This window comes from Cryptomeria japonica, chromosome 3 (assembly GCF_030272615.1).
Source record: "Cryptomeria japonica chromosome 3, Sugi_1.0, whole genome shotgun sequence".
Taxonomy (NCBI): domain Eukaryota; kingdom Viridiplantae; phylum Streptophyta; class Pinopsida; order Cupressales; family Cupressaceae; genus Cryptomeria; species Cryptomeria japonica.
The window spans coordinates 202,282,756-202,298,414 of NC_081407.1; the positions used below are offsets into that span (position 1 = coordinate 202,282,756).

Here is a 15,659-nt window from a genome sequence, read left to right on the forward strand (position 1 = left end):
GTTTTAGGGTGTCTATAAGGAGTTGTGATAACTAGTTTAGCACCTTCTTCTAATTCAATAGTATGTTCAAATCCTCTATCAGGTGGGACTCCTGGAGGAATATCACTAAAAACCAAATGATGTGAATCCAATACTGTTAACAAATCATCTTGATAAGATTTAGATTCAAAGCTTGATACCTTGTTGGAGATTAAACATTGTGCTGACCATGCCACATCTCCATGTTTGAAAATAGCCTCCATTCTTTTAGCACTGACGATCCTGGGACCACTGTTAGACATACCACGAAGTACTACCTTCTTATCATCAATTTTAAAAGAGAATTCCATTCTTTTAAAACTCTGTATATATTCATCTATTGTTTCCATCCACTGTATGCCCAAGACAACATTAGTGTCAGCCAAATCAATCACATAAAAATCATCAGTAACAGTGTAATTGCCAAGAGTAATATTGAATTTAGGAACTTTATAAGTACTAGATAAATTAGTTCCACCTGTGAAAGATCCATAAATAGGTCTTTTGCTGCCTTGTTTAAAATTTAATTTAATAAACTATATTTTGGAGCCTTTTTGGTGTTCTTAGAGACTAGACAGAAGATGCAGAAGAGTTTGTTTCTTTTGTGTTGTTTTTTGGTGATGGGGTTTGCAACATATGACAAGAAACAACATAAAAATGAAATGTAATCAAGAGATCAACTTCTGATTTTTTATATGACAGCAGATTACAATCATCTAGAAGTGAAATAACATTCACATGTACAAGCAGAAAACATACCAAAGATCCAGTAGTAGGGTTTGAGGCTGGTTTGCTATCCAAAAAATAGATACAAGTTGAGAAGGATGGTGTAGGAGCAGATCAGTGGATCCAATCTACTTATTCTGCCATAAGATGAATTACCAATAACAAATTGGGCAAGAACCCAATTACCAGCTGGGAATGCAACCTTTGCCAGGCAAAATTATACAATTTTGACCTTCTTTTCCCACTGTTTTGCTCACCCTGATCACAAATCTAGTCAGTTGACTGTGATTTCTTCCACACTACGCTTGCTAATCCCAACAATGAGATCAAGCACAAGAAATGGAGTTAGAACCCTCCATTTAATTTTAAATTGATGCACAACCTTCTAGAATGGTACGACACTGCCTGGAATGGGACGGCTGCAATTATGAAACCCACACTTGCTGCAATTTCAAGACAAACTGCTCAGAATTGATATATCATACCTAATGGTGATTGCTGGGCTGGTTTTGTTGCTAAATTGACCCCCATTGGGTCTAGACAAGGCACATCCTTGTCCCACGTGGGCAAATTAGTGGGTACACCTCAACTACCAATGCATATCTGAGGGTTTACGTCCTCCAAACGCCTGCAATTTCTGCTGCTAATGCAGAGCTGAGAAAATCAGAAAATAAAATAATAACATAATGCCAATTCCCTCCTCCAAAAAGTTTAATAACCTTTTCCAAGGAGTGGTGTAACCCTAAATGGAATATCCAACTAAAAAAGCATCTTCCTTGCCATCTTTTGGGTCTATGTAGCTGAAAGGCTTAACGGCTTTTAAAGTAAGACAAGGGTCCCACCATGCCATGTCATTTAAGTGATTAGTGGAAAGGGGTGGCGTTGACATTAAAGGGGCCACTTTATTAAAACATAAGCCTTTATTATAAAAAGAAACTTAGGCTTAAAAAGTAACTTTATAAAAGTAACTTTTTCCCTTATTAACTTTTGACACTTAGAAATTTTTAAGTGTCTTTATTCAACAAATGCAATGTGGGAATTGCATCAAAAAGATGGGGACATGACAACCTGCTACTCTAACATCAAATCCCTCATGTTTTTCAGTTTGCAAACCACGTCTTTCCACAAGTGCTGCATCTATAAAATTATGTGTAGAACCACTATCCAGCATAACAATCACACGTTGTCCATTCAAAACTCCTCTAACTCTGAAAATATTATAATGGGGAGTTCCTGTCATAGACGCTATTACTCCTTCTCCTTGTTTAGTACCTGTTTCTGACTCTGTGTTCAATGATGCTTGTTCTATGTTAGGATCAACATTCTCTTCATCCTCACTGTCAGACATAACCTCAATATAATGAATTTTTCCCTTCCCTAAACATCTATGTCCAGGCTGCCTTGCTTCCCTACAATTGAAACATAGTTTTTTCCTTCTGAGTTCTTCTCTTTCTTCTTTATCTAACCTGTTTTTAGGGAAATTATCTTTATTGAAAGGTTGTTTGTCTTTTTCTGGTTTAGGAGGTGGTCCTTTATTAAAAAAATTTCCTTTTAAAGATGGTTCTAATTCTCTTGCTCTTTTGACAGCTGTTTGTAAGGTAAGAGGGTTTAAGGACTTAACCCAGCCTTTGAGGGAATCAAACAATCCATCTATAAATATTACAATCTTGTGTCTTTCTGAAATTTCAGTAACTAAGACTGCCAATTTTTCAAATTCAGAAATATATTGCTCAATAGTTCCAGTTTGCTTAAGCTAAGTCAAATGCTTAAGATGTAATTCACGATCTTTAGAATCAAACCTATCAATAAGTTTCTCAGTGAACTCAAATAAGTACCTATCAAATTATGACCCAAGGTTATTTGCCCATGATGCAACCATTCATGTGCTACACCGTCAAGATGTAATGCAGCATATTTAATTGCCTCCTCTTCCAACATAGGGTTTAATTGGAAGTATGTGTCTAATTTTTGCACCCATGCCCGAGCAGTTGTTTTACCTGTTCCATCAAAATAAGGAATGGACATTTTTCCAATTTTCCTTTGCAATTCACTATTGTTTCCTCGTTGTCCTCTTGGCCTATGTTTCATTCTGACATCTAAATATTCTCTAAATGTCATTGTTGATCTAAATTCTTCTCCAGAACCTAACCAATCCTGATGTATTTCTTCCTATATTTCTCTTATTGTAGGTTCATTTTTAGGCGGTTGGTTTCTAGCAGTAAATGTAGGCATAAATGGTCTAGTTGTTCCTGTTCTTTCTGGCTGATTATTGACAGACTGTTCATCTCTACCCCCATTGTTTCCCCCATTATTTTGATGTTGATTATTCTGTCTTCCATTATTTTAGTGCTGATTTATATTATTAGCGATAAATTGGGTCATCAAGTTGGTCATTCTGTTAACATTATCTTGCATATCTTGTTGACTTCTAAGTAATGCAGCCAATAGGTCCCTATTGTTATCTGGGTCTCCCATGTTGGTTTCAAAAATAAATTCCTCGTCAGTTTCGGTGTGGGTATCCTCAATTTCAAACGGAATAGATGAACTACTCTGTGCTAAAGGAGAGTTTTGAAATCTGTTTTGACGGGCCCTAGTACTTCGGAAATTATAATTTCCCTGGTGCATACTCAATTGTGCATTAAGTTTTCATGAAGTTTCAACACCCTACAGGTTGGCAGGATTCAAGAGCTCTGATACCACTATAAAATTCCTTACTAGGACTGTTTGTAAGTAAATGTGTATGTTCTAGATTATGCAAAGAAGTATTATTTAATTTAACTGGTTGATTTTTGTAATGACTATGAATTTCATTAAACTGTATAATTCATACATTCCAAAATTTACTTTCACGCTTATTGATCAACATAGAATTGTTTTAACAATCATTGTACACATTCAATACTGTATGATTAAATACTTCATTGTGCACCTGTTGTTCACAATAATGCAGTGCCAAAGGACTGATTGTAAGTAATCCCTTGGTAGCATTATCGTTTGCACGTTGGTTGGCAAATTGAAAGACACCTGTGATGCCAACATTCTGCGGCTTCCTCCTGCACTACAATCCCGTTTATCCTTTATAGAATAGTTAACAATGGTTTGTATTCCCGTCACGGTCATTGAGTGTAGTCAGTGCAACTCACGCGAATAGAATCATCTCCCGATATCGGGACTCTTAGCCATGGGTTCACGTTAGTTTGTGTCGACTCCCCTGCGTTAGAAAATCACACCCGCACGACATCGGAAATCATACCTGACCGGAAACCACACCCGCATTGCATTTGGAAATCATACTCGATGTTGCATTCTGAAATAACACCTGACATTGCGTTCGGAAATAACACACCTGACACTACGTTTGGAAATAATACCCTGCCACGAACATAGGGTATATGCATATATATTTATTCTGGACCTCACGCCAATGCAGTGCTCCACGACATACACCAGCACAACTCCATCCCACTGCTTACGCAGCCATGACTCCACCAATAGGCCAATACCACTGATGAAAGGGGAATTATTATAGTTCGGATCCTGACACATAGGGATATATTTCTTCTTCCAGGCATAACTCAAAAGCTTATGCCATGCCATTTTATTCACTGTCGAAGTAGTTTTATGAACTACCTTTATTCATAATAAGTTAACAATATGAATTAATTATTTATATTAATCCTCAAATTAGAATATTAATATAAAAATTAATTAATATTATATCATATTTATTTTCATGGTTTATTTAATTATTTGGGGGGCATTACAATTGAGGTCGATTGCCTTGTGTGCAATTTGTTGTCATGACCCTCTGTAGGTGGTGAAAACACGTCTGACCTGCTGCTAGCAAATTACGTATGTATATCCAATTAAAATCTGCAATTGAAGTTCTTAATTCTGTGATTAATTAAGCTTGGGTTTGCTCTTGACCGAAACAATTTTTCCACTGCTCAAATATTACATATTGGCATGTGTTTAAAGTTCATTTATCTTAGAGTCTGAAACTATGCATATAAACCTACAATCAAGACTGTTCATAAAAATGTTTATCGATTAAACCTTGAGTAAAGCAAAAAATTTGGTAAGCAAAACAAGGGGATTCTACAAGCTCCCTCAGCCATCAAAAGCAGAATGCCTACAAAATGGATATGACCAGTATTGATTTCATGGTAAAGTGAACAAATATGGTTTGGTGAGAACAACTACCAATAACAATGGTTTTGTTGCCCTATGCCAAAAAAATGAAGAAAACAGACATGGCCAATTATAAAGTCAAACAATCACCTATAAGAGACAAAACAGACTCTTATCACATTCCTTTGCCTTAAAACAACTTTCAGCATGATTTTAAACACTAGATTTGTCCAAAATGTGGCTACGTGATTATTATCTCTACAAATCTCGTCAATGTTCTGGGCCACCACCAAGACTATTTCAACACATTTATTCACTAATACAGCCACTGCAAAGTCTTCTCAGCATTCATTGCATTGCTAAAAGCAATAAGAATTGCGTCAATAATTTTTCAAAGGGATTGTGGTTAATTGGTAGGGCCATTTGGTTCTAATGTTGGAGATCAAGGTTCAAGTCTCCCCAAATAACATCTTAGCACCGGTGGGTGTGCTGAAGCAGTATTGTCCCTTCAGTTGGAGTTGTATCCTCGCAACCAACAAACCAGCATGTTGGAGCTGTTAATAATCATCTAAAAGGTAACTTGAACAATATGATAACACATTTGGCACTTATGTATGATTTCGAAGTCAAGAAGTCAAACGAGAATAGAAGAGAACCAGCATAGAGTTCTTGATGAATATTTTAAAGATTGGCTTGATTGTTCTCTGCATTTTATATATTAATCCCTAGACTCATGCCAATTGATTGATGTAATGTCCCTACTAGTTAGAGATCATTAACCTGCAAAACAGATTGTTAGAACACAACAAACATATATATATATATAAGTAATCTAAATTGCAATCTAACTTTAATGCTTAATTAACATAATCATAATTTTCATCTAATAAAAAAGGATTCAATGCCATACGAAAGTATGTCCTTAGGTGGCCGTGAGACTCGCCTTCTTGGAACCCCATGGTCCCAAGCCCTCCAGGAAATCGAAGATGAGTTCGAATCCTGTCTTGGGTGTAACCTCTTACACCCAAGCCATCCAAGGAAGACCCTTGTCTATTCCTTGCCTTGGGTAATGCCTCCATCATCCAAGTCCTCAGAGGAGATCGCCCAGATCTTTCGAGTCCTGTCTTGAGTGTAACCTCTTATACCCAAGCCAGCCCAGGAAGACCCTTGTCTATTCCTTGTCTTGGGTGATGCCTCCATCATCCAAGTCCTCAAAGGGGATCGACCAGATCCTTCTCTTCTTGGTTGAGTTTTAGTCAACCAAGCCATACATTTGCATATCAGTTTTCAGTTCATAATCTATTCCTTGTGTTAACATGAATTCCTAATGTATCCTTTAACTAATATATATCAATATGCTTTTACATCTTTAACATATGCATTACATTTCATTAAATACCTTTGTATTCATAATCCTTCCTAATATGTAAACTTGTGTATACAACAATTAACAAGATTATATCTTTTACCTATTTTTAATGACCAGTGAATATTATACATTAATATATGTATATATATTCACTAGACTACAATTAACATCACCTATTAATGAACCTTACCCATTACTCATTAACTAATATTAATGAGTGTTACACATTAACTAATAATAATGACATTACATATAATATACTTATATTATTTAATATAATAAAAAACTTTGTTTCTTACCTTTCCTCCGCAGTCCGCTCTCCTCCTTCCCTCCTTTTACCCCTGCCGCTGCTTCTTAATATAACCCGTGAGGGGTTGTGCCCCTCCACGGGCCCCTTCCGCATGAAGGGGTGCGAGGGTAATTGCAGCCTAGGCTGCGGTTACCCACGCACCACTTCGTGCGGAAGTAACCCAGCTATATCGAGTTTAGTCATGCCTATTAAAGATTCATATTGTTGCCTTTTAAATATGTTAAATATTAAATATAAATCATTTGAATATATTAAACATTACATATTACTTCCCTTTTTAAATATATTAAATATTAAATATTAAATGACATTTCATTTAAATATATTTAAATATTAAAATATATTAAAATATCTTTCCATTTAAATATGTATTAATTATTTAAATATCATTTCCTTTATTATTCATAGATTACTTAGATTATTATTGTAATTATTCATTTACAATAACCTTATTTAATTAATCCACACAAGTGTTTTTACATCTCGTGATACCATAGGGGTTATCACAATTGATCACATGTTTATGACATCTTTAAGTTGTGATATTCACTAATGAACAACAACAAAGGGATAAAATGAGTTGCTTGTTGTTTGTTCCTAATAGCAACAAGAATAATTTCTTATGGTAGCATCAAGTGGCCATACAAATTCATGCATCACCATTTTGATAAAGTGCAATATGATTTATCAATTTAAAAATCAAAAGGGTTGTCATTGTACCCAATTAGATTAAATGAATAACAGGTGAAACTTAACCCTGAAAATTCCTATACCTCCCTTGTGATTTTCAAGATAAATCATGAGATTACATGATTGTAGCATCATGCTGAGAAAAACTATTTTATGTAGGAGAAATCATGAAATCAACCATCCTTACTATTAATAAATTGATAAATTGATTCTAAAACATAGATCTTGAAAGGAACCAAACAAAACATAGATCTTGAAAGGAACAAGACAAAAACTATGTTATGTTTTGAAAGAACTCAAGAAGAGAATGAATACATACCACTGATTGACTCTTAGCAAGAAGCTTCTCACAAAGTCCAGTGTAGTTAGATGGTTGCCATCCCCTCTGTCCCTGGTACTGAAATTAAACACAACTCCAAGGATTAAAATTTTACAGATAATATACAAGTCATATAAAAATTACAGTAACTTCTTGAATTGTAAATGCAATAGACTTTATAGATTTCGTTTAAATAAAACCCACAAATGTGATGCGACATCTCCATCACATTAGAACATGGTTTCGTATGTTTTCATTTTGTGCCAAAAATGTGCATCATAAAAAAATGGGATAGTAAATGTTCATTCTATAAGACTCATAATAGACTCGGCCTCTAATCTGGAAATGTGAATATAGTAGGGGCAGCAAGTTCAGCCTCAAACCCATTTGAATGTCCTTCCCAAATCCTAAAAGATTATGCAAAAGGCCCATTCAACCCAAAAAAATCTCTATTACAATTTGCTACAAGAGTTTACAAACATAAGAAAAAAAATTCACGGGGTAGTAGAGTATGGGAGTGTCATTTGTGCCACAAACAATACAAGGGCAGCTCTATACTAGAGTCTATTGCCATCTTTTGTGGATAAGTGGTCAAAGGGTGAAAGGTTGCAAAAGAATAACTCACGCTGAGAAAATTGAGGCAACTAGATTGCATATGGAGGGGGAAGCATTATGTAAAGGGATGGAGAATTTGCAGCCTAGTGTGTCACTGGATGATGTTTCTCATGGGGGAGAGGGTGCCACTTCTAGTAGAGGAAAGGCAAAGAAGACTAAGAGAGAAACTAATGTTGTTGATTTGTCTAACATACAAGCACGAGATAAGGATGAAGTCTCTATTGCTAAGTTTTTTTATGCTCATATTAGACCATTCCATGTTTCACGCTCCTCATATTTTAAACAAATATTCAAAGATGTCATAGATGCTGGTCCCTCATTTGTACCACCTAGAGAAACTAAGCTATGCACCACCCTTCTTGATAAAGAGTACTCTAAGGTGACTATTTTGATAGAGGATATGAGACAAAATGAATTAGGGATGGATGCTCCATAATCATGGATGGGTGGACCGATATCAAATATCGGTCACTCATCAATCTTATTGTCACTAGCATTGAAGACTCTTATTCTCTTAGAGCTATAGATTGTTGAGGAAAAAGGAAGGATGCAGCCTTCCAATTTCAGATTTTGAGAAAGGCCGTAGAAGAGGTTGGAGCCTCTAATGTTTGCAATCTAGCTGGATTGATGGTGGAGAGTGCTTATAAGCACATTTTTTGGACCTCATGTTGTGTGCATGCTTTGAACAATACCTTGAAGGACATTGGGAAAATTGATTGGGTGAAGACAATAGTGTTAGAGGCTAGAGATGTGCAAATGTTCATTTGCAACCATCACATTTCACTTGCTTGTTTAGGACATTTTCGAGGAAGGAATTCCTCAAGCCCATGGACACTAGATATGCCAGTTACTTTATTTTGTAAGAGGCTTGAGGTCCAAGATGGTCAATGCAGAGTGGGCTAGATGGCATGAAGCAAGCACACTAGAGGGAAGAAGTGTGAAGCAATCAAGCAAAACATCCTTAATGATGACTAGTGGTCCACAATGAGGTAAGAAAATTAGCATTGCTGATTTTATTACTTAATTTAAAAAAAATTTATATAATAATTTAATGATTATTGATTAGTATATGTTTCTAACTTGTAACTTGTTTGCACTTGCAGATATATTTGCTCCTTCATTGACTCTATTGTGTGAGTGATTAGATATGTTGATACTGACACCTTGGAGAGATTTATGTGACCTTTGATAGCATGCTTGGGCTGATCAAGCAAGTTATTCATGGTAGGGACCCTACTTTGGGATTTTATGAGGAGAATCTTAAGCCCATTGTTACACGACGGTGGAACATTATGAACAAACCGCTTTACATGGCAACTTACACTCTTAATCCCAAGTGATATGCACCGAGACCTGGGAGAGTGGCTCCATTTAGTGATGAAGAGGTGAAAGATGGTTTCTTTAAGGCCCTTGCAAAAATGTATAGTGGAGATGATTGTACCAAACTTCGCACACAGTGGCTTGCATTTGTCAATCTTCGTGGTCCAACCTTTGGCAGACCAAAGGCGAAGTCGGATAGAGCTGCATTCGCTCAAGTCGACCCTATTGGATGGTGCACATGGCATGGTAGGGATGTACCAGACTTGAGAGTACTTGTCATTACTCTTCTTTTACAGGTTGTCAGTTCCTCTGGTGCAGAGAAGAATTGGTCCACATATAGCTTCATCCAGTCAGTCAAGAGGAACCACCTTACCTCTAGAATATAGGAGAAGTTAATGGTTGTGCACAATGCATTGCGGGTACAGGATGTCCAAACTCTTGAGTATTGTCAAAATCCAACCTTATGTTGGGATGTCAATCCCAAAGATGCTATGCATCTTGAGGAGGATGAGAGACCTTCATGATTGGTTGGGTTCCATTGCTTCAGGCAGCCCCTCATAGTGATAGTGACCCATACAAAGACTTGAGCTCTAATCTTCATTTAGACCTACCATGTGGTGATTATGTACAATTAGATATTTTCTTAGTTCTATCTTGACACTATTATGGTCAGTTGATTATGGACTTCTATGTTATTGTTTTTTGTTTACAGTTTATGTCATTTCATAGTTATGGAATATGGATGTTTATGACATATGTTTATTGACAATGATGGATGAAAGTAATTGAAATTTGGTAACCTGTTTGTCAATTCTCATGTGAAATCTCAATTCAAGTCTAATGTTGTGTATTAATGTCTATGATTAATGCTTTATCATTGTTATGATATGCATATTTGGAATTTCTCTACCCACATTGAACCTAAGAGCACTTAAGTAGTACCCTAGGTGTACTAGAGGCCATACATGTACCAATACCATGAAACATGCCAAACATGCACTTTGTAAAAGTCAAATACCAAATTTGATCACCAATGAGATTGGATGATCATACTCTACCTTCATGTCTGTCAATGTCTTCTTTATCCGAAGCACTTGTGTGCAACATGACTCTGTTGCTACTTACTTTGCCTCTACTATGGATAAAGACACAAAAGCCCGATTCTTACTTAGCCAAGACACTAGATTGTTTCCAAGAAAGAATGCTCCTCCACTTTTACTTTTCTTGTCATTAATACTTCCTACCCAATCTACATCTATATATGTTGCAAGAGTGAAATCTTCACAGCTAGGATACCATAGACCAAATCTATAGTCCCCTTTAGATATCAAAAAAATTCTCTGACTGCTTGCACGAGTTTATTTTGGAGCTGATTGAAACCATGCTACCGCGCAAACTACTTGCATGATCTCTGGCTTTATGCTATCACATACATTAGGCTGCCAATCATTGACCTATACAATGTCTGTTATGTGACTATTTCTCCAAGAGAAGATAAAGTAATGAAATAACCCTTTTAGAATTAAAAATGGAGATAAAAATAAAGGATATTATAATCCTTTGGTTTAAATAAATATTAATAAATAATGTTTATGACATACTCTCTTAAGAGAGGAATAATTATAATTATTAAAGGACAACTAAAGGTGACCTTTTTGAAAGGGTGTGATGGTTAGGAAACTACCCTTGAAAAAGTTATATAAGTCATTTATGTGAGACTTGGGAGGGGGCATGGAGATCACTCAAGGAAGAAGAAGGAGGTGGCTTGGTGGGCTATGGGCATGGGAGGAAATATAGGAATTTAGAGGGCACAAAGGAATGAAGGTTAAGGTCATTGGTTGGCATGGGCATTGGAGAAGGGGCACACAGCGTGTGTCCAACTCGGGGTACGATGTACACTCGGGAGTGTCCTGGCCAGGGCTGTGTTTATTTTGTGTTGTAAGGCATGAGAGGTTTTGTGTAAGAACCTGTCCTCCTGGAGTGCTTACTTGCCGTAAAAGAGCCTAGACCTGTGACTATTCCTTTAAATTGTAGATAATATGGTTGGTTCTGTGTAAGAACTAGTTTCCTCTGTGGGGTGCCATAGCCATAAAGGACCCAAGGCCACTAGAATCTTCTTGGAGTGAGAATGACTATTCCAAGTGCTCAAGATTAAGATAAGTATTGGAAAAACTTGATGCTATAAAATACTGAGAATGCTTTATATATGATTTGCCAATAATATGGTTGAATTAAGTGGTTATGTTATTCCATTTATTGTGTTATTAGTTTACTTTGTAATTATTATCATTTACATATAATTTAATGATATTTACCTTTAATTAATGAGCTTTACATTAACATTTAATCAATTAATTCCACTGCAAATAATTAATTAAGTTTGGTTGAAAAGTGTCATTACATTTGGTATCAGAGCCTAATGATCATGCCTTCCTACCTTTGAAATTTTTCTTTATGTTTTGAAATTTCATTTTAACTAGTCCTAAAAATGCTCCTAGAATATATCTAGCATTACTGCCACTTTGGAATTACAAGACTTGGCTATATAAGACCTAGATTATAACCTTTGTATTGACGTGGCTAAAATTGCTGAACTACGACTGCATCTGGCCAACACAAAATAGAATGCTAAGTATCCTATACTCTCTTGAGCAAAGGAAATCCCTAATGCTGTTTTAAATTGATCAATGGGGGATGACCTCAAGGTTTCAGTTGTCAGGTCTTGATGGAGGATAGCTCAACGGTTGATGTGTTTTGCTGGGAACACAAGGGGACTTATGTTTTGCAACAAGCTGGTCTGCTGCGATTTTGGACTGCGAAATAAAAGCGAAAGAGAAGGGTTTAGGAGACCTAAGGACAAGGATGATAACCGTTGATACAGTGGGTAGACAAATTTCGATAAACTAGTTCTTGTTTTACCAGAGACACCCTCACAACTAGACAAGAACGGTGCAAGCTCCAAGGGATGAAGGATTTTCAGACCGGAGACACTCATTTTAGGCACCCAATTCTGGTGCAGCCTAAGATGAGCACCTGCAGTTGAATTGAGCACAGTTTGGGTTCAGACTAACCATGCATGGTGACCTACAATCAACAGACCCCCAATGGTATGAACCAAAAATGCATCAAATACCCCTCTACACTTCACCATTAAAATCCCTGCACTCTAAAATTAACCAGCTGAAAGAAACCATGCAAACAGAATGAAAGCAAGATGATAAACACCAAATCAATGTCTATATATTGATTTCAGCTGCCTATTACAACAATTTCTGTAGCATCACTATGCTATGCCTAAAATCTAACCTATTCTAACTCTAAAATCTAACTAAAAAATTCTAACCCTTTACAAAAGAAAGGCCTCTAGCTTTTATAGATTTTACAATATGAATCAGAGGCTAGGATGGACTACATCCAAGGGCCCTGATTTGCCTTCCAGAAGCTGGCAGTTTTAACCCATGCCCATTAAACTCTCAGTCATCCACCCAATTATTATCTCAACTGCCTACCACTATTTGGCTTTAATTTAGGTCTATTTGGTAGTTGAACATAACTGACATGTGTCCCCTCTGTTTTAAAATATCTTGAGTGGGGCTCGCAAGCAATTTTACATTAAAACAATTTCAGTTCTTAAAACTGAATTCCTAGAATTAAATCCAGTTGTGTATTTTTCAGGAATGCATAGACTTGTTGCATTCTAAATGTTCTTCGGCCTTTGGTTCTGGTGATGGACTTTAGCTGCTTGTTCAATGACATGCTTCCCAATGTTTCATCGCTTTGATCCTGTGTTGTATCTTTGCTCCTGGCTTTGATCGCGATCTGCATTCTTGTGTCTTTGTTGGTTAGCGTTTCGAGCTTGATGCTTTAACTCTTCCATGACATCGTCGATCGTGATCCTACAAGCAATCAATTTCAACTTTAATCAATTAATTTGAAAAATTAATTATATTAATTTAACATTAAATTTTTAACATCTAGCTTGAGAAGCTCTTTGTGAGATGTATCTTTTAAATGTTTTCGCTTTCTCCTCTGGCCGACAACTCGATTTTAATGCCACCCTTCAATTTTGGCAAATTTAACCTCTGCACGATTTTATCTGGTAGGTGAATGATTCATTTCAAATTGCAATGCCCCCCTTGTGAATTTCGGCCTATTTGACTAGAATGTGAAATGATCTTAAATTTTACAAAAACTTCGAGCCGTTTGCACAAAATGTGAGATTTTGTTGTTTTGGTGATTCTCGGATAGAAGGCCTCTTTTGTGAGCTTGTTATCATTTTCGCCCTTTCCTATTTTTAAGCTCACCAGTCGATTTCGGCCTAGAACCACGTCCTCCAAGCCTTTGTCATTTTCGGCTTAGTTGACACTTTTGTGAACTTAGTGATTTTTGGCCCAGGGAGCCTTTTTTCAAACCTAAGTCATTTCGATCCTTTTCGGCTTGAGAGCTTACTTTTTGAGCTTTACAAGTTTACTTTAGCATTTTTTGGTATTTTGGAGGATTTGCGACCTAGGTTTTCAGCCAATTTCGGCCCGGAAGCTGATTTTTCAAGGTTTAAGTTTATTTTGGCCTACGAAATGAATTCGCAATTTTGTCTTTGCTCATTCCCTTTCGGCTTAATGGGCGATTTCGCGAGATTTTGAAGCCTTGTTTTTCGGCCCATGAAATGATTTTGTGCGAACTCAGAGGCTTTCTCACTTTTCGGCCTAAGAGGAGATTTTGAAAACTGTTTGATTTTCGGGTTGATTGGATCATTTGTGAGATCAGGCCCCTTGAGCGCTATTGCAAACTCAGGTCCTTTCTCCCTCTTTGCGCGAATGTCTTTCTTCTTTCTTTTCGACATAAATTGCTACTACAAACTCGGGCTCTAAGGGGATTTTGGGCAGCTTTAGTTTCGCCTCCTATTTTGCGACTTTGGGTAAAAGATGACTTTGGCGCGATTTTGGAGTTTCAACTTTTCGGCCTGAAAGTAACTTTTGTGAGCTTTTAACATTTTCGGACCAAAAGCATACTTTTCACGATTTTGAGGTTTTTTGGCCTAAAAGGCAGTTTTGCGAGATTCTTTGTTTCTTTCTTCTCTGGCCTTATGGCCCAAATTTTGAACTTATCTTTGCATTTCGACCTGGGAGGCCGATTTGTGAACTTCTCTCATTTCGAGTTCACTAGCCGATTTTTAACTTGTTGCTCATTTTTCGACCCTATGGCACGAACTTAGGTGTTTCAGTTCAGACGACAAAGAAAAATGAGTGACTCTATAAATCTTTATTTCATTTTCGGCCCTTAAGGGAATTCGACAAACTTGTGTGATTTGTGTTTAGGCGGGGCTTTGCTTGGTGACCTAAAGAAGAATGTATGCGAGCTTACCATAGACGATTTCAAACATCCTCCTCCATAAACCAAAACTCGAGAGCCTTCAATGAGAATGGGCGACCTCTGGTTGAATATCTTCCCCTCACGGAGGCAGACTGAAGACAAAATGGGGGTCCCCTGTGAAGCGAAGGGGCGAGGTGTGCATAACGCACAACACTTTGTCCAAATGTTACTTTTTGTTTTCTATTTTTCTCATTGGCATTATTGAAATCTTAGATCGTACATATGTATTCATGTTCATAATCTGGAGAACTTCCTATTTATACCATAGTAAGAGCCAAATTAGGAAATGATTATCATTATTTTTATAGGTGACTTTTGAAAGGTTTTCATGGTAATTGTTTCTTTTTTCAACATAAACTTTAAACATTAGGGAGTTAAAGGATGTGATTCAATTTAGAGGACACGATTGCAAGTGTAATATAATAATAATAATAATCTAGATTAAGTATGTTATAAGCTAGAAGATATATGATTTAATGTTCAATTCATACTTGATGTTAACAAATATATCAAATTAAGAAAAGAAAGGGAGGTTAACTTATATTCACATAAAAAGAACTATAATTATTTAAAAAATTAATTATGTTTTAAAATTTTCCATAAAATTTACCAATAAACATTAAGAAATGTAACAACAAAATTTGGCTGCCAATATAGTAATTATTCTAGAGTGATATTTGATGAACGGTATGGAAATATGAAGACCGATAAAAATAATATGATGGCACCATCTCCTAGAGTATATACAAGCTTTACTGGTATAGTGATTACATTGAACAAACCAATTAAAT

General features: G+C 36.4%; 1 protein-coding gene across 2 annotated transcripts in view; it reads right to left on the reverse strand.

Annotated features, from left to right (window-relative positions):
- Positions 1-15,659, reverse strand: part of LOC131034248 (uncharacterized) — a 310,534-nt gene that overhangs the window by 53,441 nt on the left and 241,434 nt on the right. For both annotated transcript variants that reach the window (XM_057965668.2, XM_059218164.1), the window contains one exon: positions 7,564-7,641. In XM_057965668.2, coding sequence (XP_057821651.1) covers positions 7,564-7,641 — 78 coding nt within the window. The remainder of the gene's footprint in view (positions 1-7,563; positions 7,642-15,659) is intronic.